The 16814-nt window shown below is 36.0% G+C and overlaps 2 protein-coding genes across 17 annotated transcripts in view; both read left to right on the top strand.

Moving 5' to 3' along the window:
* Window positions 1-1582, top strand: part of LOC139968642 (scavenger receptor cysteine-rich domain-containing protein DMBT1-like) — a 36856-nt gene extending 35274 nt beyond the window's left edge. For all 15 annotated transcript variants that reach the window (XM_071972849.1, XM_071972848.1, XM_071972854.1 and 12 more), the window contains one exon: window positions 438-1582. In XM_071972849.1, coding sequence (XP_071828950.1) covers window positions 438-631 — 194 coding nt within the window. In that variant the 3' untranslated portion in view covers window positions 632-1582. The remainder of the gene's footprint in view (window positions 1-437) is intronic.
* A 2267-nt stretch (window positions 1583-3849) lies between these two features.
* Window positions 3850-14631, top strand: LOC139968653 (oncoprotein-induced transcript 3 protein-like). Of its 2 annotated transcripts, none has more exons than XM_071972903.1 (6): window positions 3850-4502; window positions 8073-8302; window positions 8943-9325; window positions 10948-11062; window positions 11289-11454; window positions 11683-11842. In XM_071972903.1, exons 1-6 carry the CDS (start codon window positions 4454-4456, stop codon window positions 11712-11714), a joined length of 975 nt encoding a protein of 324 aa, XP_071829004.1. In that variant the 5' UTR covers window positions 3850-4453; the 3' UTR covers window positions 11715-11842. The 2 variants fall into 2 exon arrangements, with proteins under 2 accessions (XP_071829004.1, XP_071829003.1); XM_071972902.1 differs by having other exon boundaries at window positions 3871-4502; window positions 11679-14631.
* The last annotated feature ends 2183 nt before the right edge of the window (window positions 14632-16814 follow it).

Raw genomic sequence — 16814 nt, 5'->3', positions numbered from 1 at the left:
CCTTCTTGACTGTCATCATCTTTATGCTCTACAGAACTTCGGTTGCATTTGATATGTTGTTATTGAAAGAAGTTCGTAAGACAACAACAATCTATTACATATGCAAGTACAACGATACTAGACATTTTAGCAAACCCATACAAAAACAAGAAATATGTAGCTCATTTAAACCATAGCGATGGTAGCTGTACAACTGATTGTAGAAATATGTAGATTGTAGTAATATAAGTAGGAAAAAAGGTGATCTGAAAATATGAAAGTACTTGCTGAGAATCCTTCAAAGTAGAAACGATTAATCAATGGGTTATACCGTTGTGCCGAACTCTTCGCATTGGATTCATTTACTCCTGAACTATGTTCTGAATGGTTTAGTCATTCACTTCGACTTCATTGAACAGATGAATAATAATTGTCATTTTCTCTTGTTTGTTTAATAGTGAGATTCAGCTCAAAGCAAAATGAAGAAAACCAAGGTGTGACCAACATGTTCGTAACTGTCCTTTCTGCTTTGGCTCTCCTCATGTTGATTGGTCTGGTAATTATGGGTGTGGCTTTAAGAACGGTCATGCGCAAATTAAATCAAACAGGTTACCAGCCACTACCAAATCCAGTCGGTGCAGAATCAACTTAAACGTACCCTAATTTGTTAAAGTTTTGCCTAAAAGGAAGTGAAAGTTCCTTCATATATTTCAGTCCGTTCTCTTCATGTAGCGATATACATGTATACCATTTTTGCTTAGCATTTTACATTCGTATTCGAACATGCGGTACCTGCATCTTTTCATTTCGTTGTATGGTTTAGGACAATTATCGATTCCATAAGTACTTAAAGAAAAGAAAAGGTTATTTAGGTTACAGATGTTAGTAACGATGCCGGATACGACATGGTTTTTAGATTGCGTATACTCTCTTTTTCATTTATTAGTCTAAATTCTTACCAAAGTAGGCTAATAATTTCCATGCCAGCATTCCTTTACTACGTTAGTTAACCCTTGTTTTTACGAATGCCGATCTGACTCACTGAGCATGACCTTTGTTTGCCTTTAAAACTTAAAAGTTTTCTCTTGAAAATATAGTGTTGTGATGCTGAATATCTTGCATATGTAGGCTTACAGGATGTAGGCTACTGCCATCTGCAGATTTAAAAACATTAACAAATAATAGAATGATAAATTTGATGAAAAGGAGAACTATTGCAAGTCCTATCGTTCTGTACTAATTACTTTTGATATTTATTGTTAATGTTTTACTTGTATCGTGTCATAACGTAATATTAAAGATTACTTTATGCTAGATAAAGACGTGTATGATTATTGAACTATTACATACTATGACGCAACTCACTGGATACAAATGCATAAATAGATTTGCCTCCGTTACCCAGCTGCAATAAAAGTTTGCCCGTCAATGTATTTTATTATTTTTAAAACTGTTTTTGCCTCGGCCCCACCCTATCCAACCCTATCTGAAGTAGTTCGTAGTAATGTTTAATTGACTGCACTGGTCTAAGTTAGTAATTGCAAGTTAATTGTAATAGTTTCCGCATTTTGTGAGGCATTAGAATAATATCTCCTACAGAAAAGCTTTGTGTATGTAGTTGCGTTTCTTGTTAACTTTATATGAAACCACAACAGTAAATCTGGTTGTGAAGTTCATGATTACCCAAGTTAATAATCACGTAAGGATGGTTTTTGCGATCAAACAATTACCGGTTCAGAGTTCTCTCTGTCGCCTGCCACTAAATATTAAACATGGACAAATTTAAAGGACAAGATTCAATATACACACTCTTAATGCACGTTCCAGAATAATATTAACAACTCTACTTAGTACACTGGAATTTCTTGAATTATTAAACATTTGTAATCGCTCGGTCAAAGAAACTGCAAAGAAAGTTATCATAAGGCGGAGTTCGTATGTCTCTTGACTCGATGTTTCGGTAGAGGGTTTGGTATAACTATATGTGTATACATAAATCATGTATGTCGAGATGCATGTTAAAGTTTTGCTTGTTGCTGATAAGAGCACACCCATCCATATAATATCCTTACATCATAGGCCCTGCAGAAAACGTCTAATTATGTTATTTTTTGGACTTCAACATATCATTTTCACACTTCTCAAACCATTTTTTAAACTATATCAGATAATTATTAACAGAACTAATAGACTTATCAAGACATTTATGGCAAGAATTAAGTGGAACAAGAACCTAATCAAAATAAAAGAATAAACATTATTAAGAAACAGAAACGACACAGACTTGTATGAACTTTACGTTTTCGGGAAGGTCAGAGGCGAATGAAGTAGTGTATAAAGGAGTTGTTATGCGCCTGTGCCTTTGAAGCGTATTCTCAAGAAACAAAAGATGAGACGTCAAGTGGTGCATTTTGAGGCATATTTAGACGACAAAGTAGGTTACAATAATATGTTATTACAAGGTTGTCCAAGAAAATACGTTACATCCGGAGGAGGTATAATACTTCCCCGACTGAATGTAAAACCTGATCCCTTCCTTCCCTCCCAATTGAACCTTCCCCTGACTGACGACCCCTACCTCCATCCATTTGATTTCGATTTTATTTCAAGCAATCAATCGTAACAATAAAGCAATACAAAGAGCTAATGTTGCAACATAACCTCGAGAACATACCGACTCCTTTAGATACTGTGCTGCACACAACTTGCCAAATAGCTCGCAAAACAGAACAGGTTGGGTGTCTTCAGCATAAAAAATCATTGCAATCATATCACTGGACGATGAAGGTCGTTAATATAAATAAATATAAATAATAAATAGAAAAGCTGAGGACCAAGAATTGACCAGTGAGGTACTCTACAGACAACATTATCACAATCTGAGTTGTGGTTATTGGTCACAACGAACTAATTACGATTGATGAGATCATTTTTGAACCGTTGCAAAAAGGAAGCCCTCTTTGCACCGTATCTGCCGAGCTCGGAAATTAAAATACTATGTTCCAGGGTGTCAGAAGCTTTAGAGAGATCAAGGAAAGTGAAAGCGGATCAAAGAGTACGTGTTACGTCGAGGTGCTGTACAGAGGACAGTGCAGAACAGTTTGAGATGATTCCTGGAAAATAAATGATGTTGACTTGGTTTTCAGGCAGCTTACTTTGCTATCCGTCATTTCTTTTCCGCAAATAGGCCTCATTAAAATAAAGCTAAGCTAAATGCTATTTGAAGTAAGAAAAACGTTTTGGGGTAAGTGGGTTTACCCATTTCCCAGTCTTTTCATCAATCTTACCACAGTTATAAAGCGCATGATTGATTTATCTGTCATGTTCCTTGAAAGTCTATTAGCTGTGTTAGGATGACAATTTGAGTGCCATTGTGTAAGCTAATTTGACAACATGGTATCAACCATTAAAAAAAAATTAAAAACAAATCTACAAGGTTTCAAAATTATTCTTTCGGAAATATCAACCGTGTAATTAAACGGTTAAAAGATCTCCAAACCCGATGGCATAGTGTATGCGGACTCTAGTTCAGCTTTAACATGATTGATATGGCAACCTGAATATCAGTAAATCACTTACTTGTGTTATTTTTTGGATAAGAGACAACACAATTAACCGGGTGCATGTCAACACATTAAATCGAAAATGAACTATAGGGATGAACTTTGAGGAATGCATTCTTAAAAGTTTACATTTAGATCAGTGTAGTAAGAACAAAAATCAGAATGAATTCGATTGTCGAGTCTGTTTTATGTGTGTGTGTGGGGGGGGGGGGGATGGGAGAGGGTGATGAGAGGTGGTTCCGCCTGCAGTAAAATGTATTTGTTAAAGGTATTACAATTTTTGTTACATTGTTTTGCTGTGGCATCGTTGAATGAGAATAGAATCACACATGACTCTGCGATGATACCAAGAAAGACGATATATAAACAAGCATCAAATCAATGTTTTTGTGTGACTACAGCCAAGTTGAATTCTTAAGATACTACTCTCCACAAAAAAAGAACTGATTTTTCATCTCTAAAGAGACGGTACATCAGACCTTTGATACCATGGTCTTGTAGTTAATAAAGGTTTTCCCTACTACGTTCAAAATACAACACATGTGGTTTCAATACGGTTATGGATGTCAACATGTTGTATTGCTGTTGCCATTATATCCTATAGCATGTCATGTCTTAAAAGAATCATCGCTGTCTATATATGACTAATATATAGCGTGCGAATGAAACTGAACTACTGTTCCTGTGTATGATGATAACCATTGACCTACTCTTGGAATCAGTTTATTTGTTATAGATGTTATCAGTGATGCAACGGAAGGAAGTATGAATGAAAACCTACATCTTGGCAAGTTATTATTCCTAACATACGCTGTCTGCTCTGACACAATCGCATAAACATTTCAATGCACCAGTCTTCAACAGCTTCTATATAGTTTACTGCATCTTAGTCCTAAGTCTTAGGGAAGAGAATGTTTCTCATCTTCCTATGCATGTTCCAGTTGCTTACTGGTCTTTCAGGTGAGTTATTGTGTCTTAAAGTCTCATCATGTGTTTGCCAAATTGTAACTTCGATCTTTCCAGCTTATTGCCCTAAAAGCTTAGTAAAATAACACCGTTTTATGCAATTTTCATATTAATAATCAATTATTTTTATTGAGTTATCTGTCTTTAAACATCTTGAGCTGAATAAACTTAGCCAGATTTGTTAACAAGTCCGTAGATTCTACAAATTTCACTCACAATTTGTAAGCCCCGCCCAACAGATCATGCGCGAATCAAATATCTCTGGTTTGTTTACGACCGTTAGGCATAGGACTTACGAGTGGACGATAAGAGTATATATAGGTTACATTTGTGTCATGAACATGCTGATATGGGCGGTCCAGTGATTTTACGGTAAATCGTTCGCACCATAAGAGCAACAGAAAATAAATTTAATTCTTTCGATTGCGACAGCTTTTCTCCATTAAACCTACCTGGTCAGAGTGCATTTAGAATAAGAAACATTGAATCTGCTTCGGAAGTTTGTTTTCCGAAATTCATCAGCAAACACGTATTGAGACTTTGATAAATGTAATAGTGTATTCGCATTAGGAAACGGTCATACACTTGTTGTAGATTATGATTGTTGGGTAAATCGAAACATATTAAGTTATCAAATTAAGGATAACATGTTGCATAATATTTATAGCTGAACATTACCTGTTTTGTATGTATTATATCTAAAAAAATATGTGACATTAGTTGTGAAGATGTATGCGAGCATATTTGTTCAAAACTAACAGCCGTGATTCTTTCTTATCCTCGGTATGCACCTATCAGAGTCTGAATAACTCATAATGTCACTCGCCAAAGTTATATTATATTCATATGCTGTATTTGAAACAATTACATTTTCACTTGTTGTTATACATGAATTTGTTTTAATTTTTTTTATATAAATTTTGTATGAAATAGTAGTAAATTTGAATTTGCAATAATTGGAAGATATGTGCAACCACGTTATTAAAATATGATGATATAAATGCTGATATTACAATTTGACTTCTCTTTTAAATTGTTTGCCTTTAATTGTACCTTTACACTTCGGATTCCCACACTTGCACAATATTGATAGTGACATGGTTTGGACGATCTCTACAAGTGATAACTTACAGTTGTAAACTTCTCCTCACTGAGATGAAATTACACAATAAATGAGTGTCTATAAATAATGTTAGTCATTAATGTGACGGTTTTAACACCTGAAAATGTCTAGTTTGTATTTCTTAAACCACTTTCCCGTTCAAATTTGACACTTGAACTTTATAAAGATGAAGTCTAACCAATGCTACTTTCGTATCGCCTCGTGTGCAACATTACAAGTTAATTCTTAAATATTTTCCACGGAAAGGTTACGTGTTCTACTTATGTCATCGCCATATTCATCTATCGTAATTTTACAGGTGACTTTAAGATATAAACTCAGTCTGCTAAGGTAAGCTTGCAAATATTTAAGACTTATCAACGACAATAACAATACCATTAGCAACAAATGCATGTTTAAACACATTACTTAATTTGTCTTTAGCTAAAAAAAAAAAAATCTACATATGTGAATATTCAACAACTGAACAAAAAGCAACAGCAATTATACAATATTCAGTATCGGTAGAATCATTAATTTTCTTTACACCGAAGTTAGACATGGCCATAGATTTGATTGTTTCTTCAGCTTTGTTATTAGAAGTAAGCTTGGCAAAGTTACCGCTAGTGTTATAGGTCAAAGAGATACATTTTAAAAGGAAGGAAGGAAGCAATTTTAGAAACACCGATTAAGGATAAAAAATGGTTGTTTTTCTTCCTTAAAGAGAGGATGCCATGAAATAAAAATAGCCAAGGTACCAATATGTCTTCTTATTGTTTAAGAATGATGATAAAAATTAAATTTCCTGTTCTAAATTCTGCTAGACGATGTGTAAATATAAACGACTTGCTTTATGTACTATATTACTACTAGAATAAACACATACAATCTTAAGCAGTATGTGTCTGGTTGAGATGGATGCGAACATCACGTACGCCATTATTGACAATATTATACATTTGCCAATGTCGTAAATTACTATTTCGCTCAAATTTCAAGTACAAAATGATACATAGAATTTACATAGAATATCACTGCTCATTCCATTAATACGATGGATTTGATGTATATATGCAAATAAAAACAAGAAGGCAACACACGGAAATGCTGATTACATCCCTCGCAACATTCAGACAACACTATTAGCAAAATTACTAAAATGGCCTTTGACTGTTGACATGGGATTATAAGGAAGACCCTATATGCACTAATCATTCTACAACCTTATACAAAAAGGCAATCCACGGAGTTGCAGTTCTCATCCCAAGATTTGAATATAATTATGAAGAGTATGATGCCATCATTCTGGAGATACATCGATCACCATACACCAATCAAATTTGAAGTATAAGAAGATTTACCACTCTGACCTCATGACTTCTGATATTTAGGTCAATTAGTACACTCTACATATTCATTCCAACAATATTTATTAAAATACTCATTACTCCCTATATACGTATAAGGTATGGTATTTTCAAGTATTTTGTTATGGTCGTTCATGATAGCCAAAAGTCTTTTTATTAAACTTAAATTTCTAGCAATTTGTTAAGCAATCACTTCAGCCACACGTTCATAACTGTACCAGTAATAACACTTTTTGTGGCTTTTCAGCCATTGTGGGAAGCGCAAAATATTGCCAAGTTTGACCCTCTTCCTCTAGTGGCCATTTGACCTTTGGCATTTTCACATTAATCAATGCAGTATATAAACTTCAAGGTATGGGATTCGTCGACCATTTTAACTGTTTATATGGCGGGTTATAACCAAATACTGCTTTTTATTGATCTTTGACTTCTAATCTCCGACCTTCACCTTGTAATAGTTCGCGACAAACTTTTTTTTGTTAAATTTTGGCTACGTTTGACCTCCTTTGATCAAATGAGCCTTGCCTTAAACATTCAGAAAGGTCTGATATTCCACATAGTTTGATGGTTTCGAACAAGTTTTGGTACGCGGGCAAAGAATCAAAATACTGCAATTGGCTAGTTAAGCTTTGACCTTTGATCATATGACGTCACACGGAGACACTCCATGCCATGCCCAGACGCATATCCACAAAGTAAGTTCATCGGCTTTGCGGTTCAGAAAGAATTCGGAGTCTCTTTATGAAAGATTTTAGGAGAGAAAATGAATACAATGTATGAACATTGAAGATATTGCAGACGTTTTATTCATCAGTGCACTGCAAAAATGTTAGACATTGTACAAAAGACAAGCAGATCGAAAAACCAATCGATGCCAATGATATATTTAATGGAGTCACAAGTTCTTGTCCACTGAAATATAAAGATATGGTATGATATTTTAAACCAGAACTACGGATGTTACATGGAACACGGAAGGAAGCTTGGATCGAGTCTCTACTTTGAACGACAACATTTGATGGCGGGTGAGAGATTTCCTGTAAAGCCTAGTGACAAGGCTAAATAAACAAGTTTTTTTTCGCATTTTACATACAGGAGTCACGTTTGGTCAAGTTTATTCAGACGATGTTATCCTTCGCTGCGGTGCATCAACCTTTCAAGTTGATATTCCTGTGACAATGATCAATAACCCTTCTGACCCGACTCAACTTTTTCTGAGCGAAGATAAATCTGATTCGCGAGGTTGTATGGGGACCATTAACAGAGAGTCACCCAACTACATATCAATAAACAGCTCACTTACAGGCTGTGGCACTGCATTTTCAGTAAGTATGAAGATTGAATCGATATACATTGGACAATTTTAGAGGCTTAAAAGCTTACGGTAAGCAGGAATTCCTGGGTAAAAACGTGGTATTTAACTGTTATATCATGAAAATATCCGTTTTAAGAAAGCGATGCAAACTTGTTATGTTGGTTTCTGCGTGTGAGGATTGGTTAAGGAATACCGGTTGTTTTAAAACTGTTACATCAACAAACATTCGATTAGTTTGATCAATCAATACAGTGTGATGGCGATCAAACTAGCAAGATTAAGTTGGCATGAAACTAAAAGATTTGGGTCAAATTTTACTTCAGTAAATGTTCCAAGACGATGTGAGTATTTGCAGGCAAATGCAATTCTAGTGGAACGAATCATCACCGACAGAACTCTCTTAAGTTGAATGAACGGTGAATGAGTGTAGGTTATTGTATGATCACTGAGTAGATTTTTTAATGGAGGTGTGCAATATACATGGAGCGATATGGGGTTGGCTCTTAAATATCATGATACCTTGCTTTAATCCGAATAGAAAACAATAATACCTGGCTGCTTCTTAACAGCCGACTTTGTATCATAGTTATTATATACTGATTTGACATTTTCTCTTAAATTCCCCCCTTTTTTGTTGTTGAAAATTACAGAAAAACCAAACAGCTGCTTTCTACCGGAACACCGTCAAAAACAAAGGGCAGTCGAATATGATTGTATACGAAAGTATTGAAATTCCGATTATTTGTCAATATGATCGTTCTGAGTTGCTCTCATCGAAGTTCAAGACGTTCAAAACAGTCATCCGGAAGCATGGTCGAGGGTCTTTTGTTTTCGATTTTGGGGTTTATAGTGACATTTCGTACGCAACCAGACTTCGTACGGACCCTGTAGAGCCTGTGATGCTTGGTTCGAAGTTATATTTCAGGGCAGAGCTTAAACAGGCTGCAGCAAACTTAAAAATATATCTTCGAAGCTGCAGAGCGACTCCTACATCATCATATGATGGTCGAAACTTCCAATTTATTCGAAATGGGTAAACATAAATTTGATAAATCTTTTAATAAAGAATATTTTATCGATCGTGTAATATTTTTGTTTTCATTCCAAATAATTACGATATTACATGTGAATCTTCTCAACTTAGAAAGATTTGATAATATCGCTAAAACCTTGAGAGCGCAACAAAACACACTGGTTCTTGTAAAAAATAAAACTTTACTTGCTCAAAATTGTAACAAACTCTTATAGTTCCTATACATTTATAGAACTCTATTAGTTAAAAGATGTGTCGGGTAGCCCTTAGAAGTTACCTTAAAAACGATAAACAATTTTCCAAACATGTTTTCAAAGTATGAGAACGCTAATATTGCATTTGGCAGACATACGAATTTATTTCAAAAGTATTTTAAACAGTAGCGAACGTGACGTCGTGTGGCCATATGAAGATTGCGACATAACCCACGCTGCATACAGTTATTACAGTAGTCACATCAAAAACCGCGTTTGAATACAAATAAATGTCTTCCTTAATTTTCGGTGAAATTTCTTATAAATTTGATATTTTTTAAAAAAATCGTTAAGCCGTCATATATGTAATGCATCGGTGATTTTGTGGTCTTCTGTAACACAATATAAGTTTTAACAGCAGACTCTTCGTTGTTTACATTACGCTGTCCAGCTCCAATGCGAAGAATGTGTCGCACGGAGACTACTGTAGAGTTTGCAATTGGACAGTTCTACGAAGCCTATAGGCTTCTGGTACTACGTACATTCTGCTCTGACATCGATTCCGCCTTGTTTCACTTTCGATGTTGCAAATTCTTTTCAAGTATTAAAGAAGCTTAATTTTACTGTAAAGTTGATCCGTGAATTTTATTTTAGCGATTTCGAAGAACGGTTTTTGAACTGTAGTTTAAGTGTGAGTGTTTTATGTGTACGAACCAACTGGGCATGGTAGAATGATACGTACGTTCGCGATGTGTACGTAATATATATAAGGCAATCACTTGTGCATGTACGTGCGAGAGTGTATCTTTGCGGAAGTGGGAGTGTTATCTTCAAGACACTCGTTTTGCCTATTTGCACTACGTCATTCACCAAATTAAACAAACGGTGCTTTTGGTGAGAAACTGGTGAATTTGAAAACCATATTTCTACAAGAAGAAAACGCTGAATTTTCACATGATTAGAAAGAGAAAAATAAGAACTATGCATGAGGACAATGTATCAAAATCTTCCACCAGACAATTCCTTTAAGCTAATAGTTTCATGGTTACCAAGGTAATGCCTGAGATAAACAGTTTTTCTCTTTCGTCGGAAATGCAAAGAACATTGGATATATTCTCGTGCAGTATTTCAGCATTGTTTTAGATACAATATATATGAGTGTTGGTTTCAGTTTATTTGTCGATGTAAGCACATATGCCATAGGCTAATCTTGCAACCACTTGGAATGCATCAACACATTAAGTCTAACCCATTTTGAGCTATGTAGATTACTGTTATTTCCAAAATGAGGACATTCACAACTTGATGGTCTCTGCTTGCTTTACATCTCTGTAACACGTTGTTTTGGAAGTGGTATCGCACAAGAAATCATCCTTTTGAAATCTGTTAGAATATTTCTTAGACGCTCAATTCTTCTTGATTTTGCAGGTGTGGGATAAACGATGCTGCAGTTCGAATGTTGATTCCAAAGAGCAAGACTCAAGCTGACTTTGAGCTTACCAGCTTCCGTTTCAGTACTCAACTTGGACAAGCTGTTTCCCAGGTATAATAAAGTTGGAAATGATAAGGTTGGGCCCGTCTCGGCACACCTGAGACTATATCTCCGGAGTTCAGATGACTAATTAAGTAATACTTTCATTGCACATGAAGAAGGGCCCAAGAAGTCCGAAAGGTTCTGGAAATTATCTCATGTTTTACTCGAGATTTCATGCATTGCCAATATTCTCTGTGTTCGTATATATTGTTTCTTCATTTACTTTGAATGTCAGGTTTGGGTTCACTGTGAAGTCGTTGTTTGTGATGAAGACTTTGAGTGTATCCGAGGTTGTGAGGTCAGTCGAAGTCGTAGAGCTGCCGCCCAATCTCAGAAAGTCACAAGGGTCAACCAAGGACCTTTCATATTACCGACAGAGGACGAACAGATTATCCAGACGCGTAAGTTTGTAAGGATTATCGTTTGCCTTTGCTTACACCGACTGTAAATCTCAGTGTTTAGTTAAAATATAGTAATTCACAAAACACTATGTTAACGAAATAAGTGAATTACTCTCTACAACGGTATGCGATAGTGTGTTTGAAGAAACAAATTTGCTACATTTTTTAACACTTCATGACGATGTCATTGTTAATTGTTGTTACACTCCCCCCTCTTTTTACAGGCAGTGCTGAACCATACAGAGATGACGGAGGCATGACTCTGTCCGGTTCTGTTCTCTCAGTTATCTTCATCGTTGTCATGGTAACAATCGGTGTGGCTTTGATTGTAGTCGGGCGTGGGCTAACACGACCGTCATCACCAGTATACACTCCTATCGATGTTAAGCCATCGTAAATGCGTTCACGAATCGCCATTTTCGAAACATTGTCTGAACTATTTTGTGTCATTGCTTTAATTAAACAGCGAATTTGAGACTGTAACTCAACAAATAATTGGCACACGGCCAATCCAATTTTTAGGATGCTTAAGCGTTTATACGTTTTCTTTATTAATGATCTGAAAATGTTTATCATCAGGTCAAAAACTAAGAGTTATTTTTTAAATTTAGACCCTGTTTCCCTTTCATTCAAGGGTGATCTGACGTATACATTCTTGTTGAGTCTTCATAACAATATAAAGAGTAAAAGCGTCCTGTCTGTAGCCCTACAGCCTCTCTAAGTATAAAATCCAATTGTCATTATTTCAGTTGTATTTAGTTTAATCATAATCAAAATATAAACTTTGGTGTGAAAAAAAGGGTAATGATTCTGTTTCAGGGATATCGTCTTTTACATATCCCACCGTATACAAGATTTACGACCTTATACAATATACAAGACCTTAAGATTTTATTTTTTTATTAAGATTTAAGACTATCTACAAGATTATAAAATAAATCACAGAGCGTAGATCACCAGATTTGTGCTTATATTTCCGTTATTCATTTCATGATTCATTTACCTTGGTGGAAATAGTACTTTCAAATGTAGCTAATATTGACGTTCCGGATTCGGTTTTTATCATAACCTATAACATAGACCTGCATTACGTTTAGTACAGGGACATTTGATTTACTTACACTATGAAAATATCACAGAAATATGTAACCTGAGAGATTTCAAAATGACTGTTCCTGACATGACCTTTTAATCCAAACATCTCTCAACATGAAGGACCCCTTATCTCTTCGGCTTTCTGTCTTATCGCTTTGGCAATCTTATAGATGAGACAATTATGATGTTTGCTTCATTTTTCCTGTACTAGTCGTGATTTGATTATCATTCGTCAGTTAGGAAAAGCACGATAAGGATACTTCACTAAATAAACGTACTACACTTTATCGAACAACGATTAGGTCATTAAGGGCAATCCGGGCTTAAACATCATTCTTGTACTAGAATGTGAAGGTGGTGGGGAAACGGACTCTGAGGCATGTAGGCCTGGAGTTTGCACTGGAGTAAAAGATTATAACAAACGACTTGCCCAAGACTACGTTAGGTTAACGTAACCGTATATCTTCTGTAACCTTTATCACAGTTTGACTGACCCACCTCATCTGGTAGGTAGCGTTCGTATACAGCTGTTCTTATAACGTCCTGGTGGAGAATTACGTTTGTCACATGAAAACATGTGATACTACATGTCGAGAGGAAGGGGTAACTTGGGGGAAGCGCGCCAGAGGTACTGGCTAAATAATTACACAGGCGAGTAACAAAATTTAAAGTAAAGATGTTATTTAAGCCCACCTTCACTTCACACCCAACATCCCCTCCCCTCTTTCTCCTCAGAAAGGCTTAAACATTATATTACACACAAAAAACAAACAAAAAACCGGCAACTTTTCAAATATTATTAGAAAACAATGTTGGAAATTTGAAATAATTGATTTCAATGTTTCCACTCCTGGCGTAGCTATTTAACCACCTATATATCTTTTAATAGGCTGAGCCGAAATCTCTATATCCCTTTCAATTATTATTTTTGTTCCTGTTCTGTTCCTACGTGAAAGTAAACCTTAAACTTCCTACTATAATAACCTAAAATTGTTCTGCATTTTCTGGTCGCAACTTATACGGACTTTATTTCTTTCTAAACATTGCTAGATCGAAATACATACGTCATCATTATTGGCCCTGAATCTTAACACGTTAAACATTGCCGTAGAACCTTGGTTTTCAACCTTTTTTCGATCACGAGCCCAATTTGTCTTCCGAGCCGTCCTCGCGAGCCCATACCCTACCCTGCAAAGTTATCAACTTCGTAAAATCAATTTCACAGCGTTTATTAGTGTATTCTTGACACAAGTGACCCGGGGACTCAATCAAAGCTATGTATGTTCCTCCGTGATCAGATGACAGGTACTGCCCAATTAGAGCCTATCTCAAAGATTTCTTGCAACCCTCAATGGTACAAGGCAATGGTACAAAGCAAGGCTTCCACACATCATAACCTTGGTAAATACGTAGTGTGCAGTGGTTGGTGGGTGTCACCGAATTCTCTTATACTAGTCTTATAGGGTTAGGGTTGAGTAAATTTTACCCGTTGTACAAGGTTTCATCGAAGAGGCTTCCTAAGAAACATCATCATGTGCCTTCGCCACCAGCCCCCAAAAATGTCACAATATTTAATCATTACTGGGGCAATGCTCGCGAGCCCACAAAATCGGCTTCGCGGGCCCAAATGGGCCCGCGAGCCCAAGGTTGAAAACCACTGCCGTAGAAGATCTGGAGGCGTTGATATTCGTATTCCCAGCCATTTATGAGTGTTACTGTGATAGGGAAAGCAATAAAATGTTCTCTGAAAGTTGTAGCATATTTGGGTTAAAATAGCGGTGACCTTTAAAAAATGATACGTACCTACACTGTACAGAATATGTAACATATAGATATTATAGACAAATCAAATAATAAAGAGGAAAAACATTGGACAAACCCCCGTCTTTGTCATTCCATTATCGAGGATATAAATTGTAAAACTGATTTTATTTGCCACATTTAAATAAGACGATTGCATCCAGTTTGCTTTTGGAATTGCAACTTTGCAAGATTCAGATCAATATGACACATATGGCTATGAGCATAGCCTGCATTGCCTTTTGATATAATATTTAAAATAGATATTTGGTTACAACGTTATTCCTTCTCCAACTTTGTCAGTTATTAGCCGTTCATATATATATATATATGTTTACGTTTTCATTTACATATATTCATTTGCCTTTGTCGTTTACCTCCATTCCATTAACATAAAGTCTGTTCAAAGTATCTCTTTCGAGATCCGGCTTTAGGAATCACAAATGATTTTCGAGTTGGTTAGCATCATGTTTGATCTCTAGAGTAAGGCAAAATATGTCACCAAAAACAGAAGTAGTATTGTTCGATACAGGTGTCAGGCGCCTGCAGTGAGATTACGACCTTCCTTACCGGTTTCGAACCTCTCGACATACAATCAGCGTCCATGGCCTAGTTGGTTAGGGTGTCCGCGTACAAAGCGGGAGGCCCGGGTTCGAATCCCGGTGGAGGCTGGAAGTTTTTTCACTGTTCTGGATTTTCCTTCTCATTACGTTTTCATTTATATATATATATATATACATACGAAAACTATATTTTGTTCCATTTACCAATGTCCGGCCCGCAATCAAAAAGAAAGAGTTTAGCTTTTCACTGCCCAGGAGTTGTTCACCATTTAGGATCTAGGCTATCCCAGCTGACAAGGGCTGGTCCATGTACGTCTGTCACCTTGCCTATACACGTTTATTGTTTTTAATAACAAAACATACTCGAAAGTCTATTGATTACTTTAACAATATATTTGTTACATAAATCAAGTACACTTCCATAAGGTTTGCTCCCAAAACATAATTTTCCTCTTCTGTTTTCTCTATGACAGAATCAGGTAAGACATTACAACTATACTAGTAGGGAGATATTATTTGTAAGTGAAAGTATGGTTATAGCGAAGTGTACATACAACTCAAGAAGTGAACACCCGGCTGATTAAGGCAATAGTACCGAAATGTTAGAGTAATTCACTGTGCAGACAAACATTCGATAACTTTCCATAGGATGAATCATGAAACTAATGACTCACAGTAGAATGCACAAATCAAGACTGCTGGGAGTTGAATTCAATAATCCAACCCAAAGTACTTCATTCATATCAGCTCCTCCCATAAGGATTCAGGTCAATACCTGAACCAGTCGTGGGAATTTTGTAGTTACTATTATTCATCATCATCATCATCATCATCATCATCATCATCATCATCATCATCATCATCATCATCATCATCATCATCATCATCATCATCATCATCATCATCATCATCATCATCATCATCATCATCATCATCATCATCATCATCATCATCATCATCATCATCATCATCATCATCATCATCATCATCATCATCATCATCATCATCATCATCATCATCATCATCATCATCATCATCATCATCATCATCATCATCGTCATCATCGTCATCATCGTCATCATCGTCATCATCGTCATCATCGTCATCATCGTCATCATCGTCATCATCGTCATCATCGTCATCATCGTCATCATCGTCATCATCGTCATCATCGTCATCATCGTCATCATCGTCATCCTCGTCATCGTCGTCGTCGTCGTCATCATCGTAATCGTGATCGTCGTCATCATTTTCTTTCGTCATCATCGTCGTCATCATAATCAGCAGGGTCAGCATTATGACCACATTAGAACTATTCGTCATTAATAGGTAACAAAAAACGTTTTTAACGCCGATCGTTAGTTTGCTTTTTTTCTGAGAGTCAAGAAACGATTGCATGAAGAGGCTACAAATGATGCACTCGCCAACTTTGCAGCTTCTCTGAAATGTATATTGAGTTGTGTTATAGTGATAATGGGCGTGGCTTTGGTGTTATTCCTGTGCAGAAGGAATCTTACATATTTGCTGATTGTATAGGAGCAATTTTATTGTATCGACTACAGAAGGAATGCTTGCTCTAAATATCATTTTTAACCAACGAAATGTAACATGTTACCATTTCTTGATAGATTTGGCCAATATTTGAAAACATGATAAGGTTTTGCCTTACAAAATATTCAAGAAAAAAGTGTAATTTCTGAAATCTCTTTCAGGATGCTTGTACGGATTCTCAAAGCTCAAATATGGATTTTCCGCAACTTTAAAGTGGGGTTCCCGGTAACTTCAAGTTTCATTTTAAATATCATAAGACTTAATGGAAATAAAGATCATGGCATTTTCTTTAAATGGGAACGAAGAAGAACATAATTAGATATGACATATACTGAAAGAGAAGAGCGCTCT

The sequence above is a fragment of the Apostichopus japonicus genome, chromosome 6 (assembly GCF_037975245.1).
Source record: "Apostichopus japonicus isolate 1M-3 chromosome 6, ASM3797524v1, whole genome shotgun sequence".
Classification (NCBI taxonomy): domain Eukaryota; kingdom Metazoa; phylum Echinodermata; class Holothuroidea; order Aspidochirotida; family Stichopodidae; genus Apostichopus; species Apostichopus japonicus.
The sequence above is the reverse complement of the archived record's forward strand: the minus strand, read 5'-3'. Positions and strand labels throughout refer to the sequence as shown.

Bases quoted from the DNA above. Each gene is read 5' to 3' on its own strand.
- LOC139968653 (XM_071972902.1), top strand. From the start codon at position 4,454: ATGTTTCTCATCTTCCTATGCATGTTCCAGTTGCTTACTGGTCTTTCA. The intron at 9,326-10,947 runs GTAAACATAAAT...TTGATTTTGCAG, and splicing joins TTCCAATTTATTCGAAATGG to GTGTGGGATAAACGATGCTG. The intron at 11,455-11,678 runs GTAAGTTTGTAA...CTCTTTTTACAG, and splicing joins CGAACAGATTATCCAGACGC to GCAGTGCTGAACCATACAGA.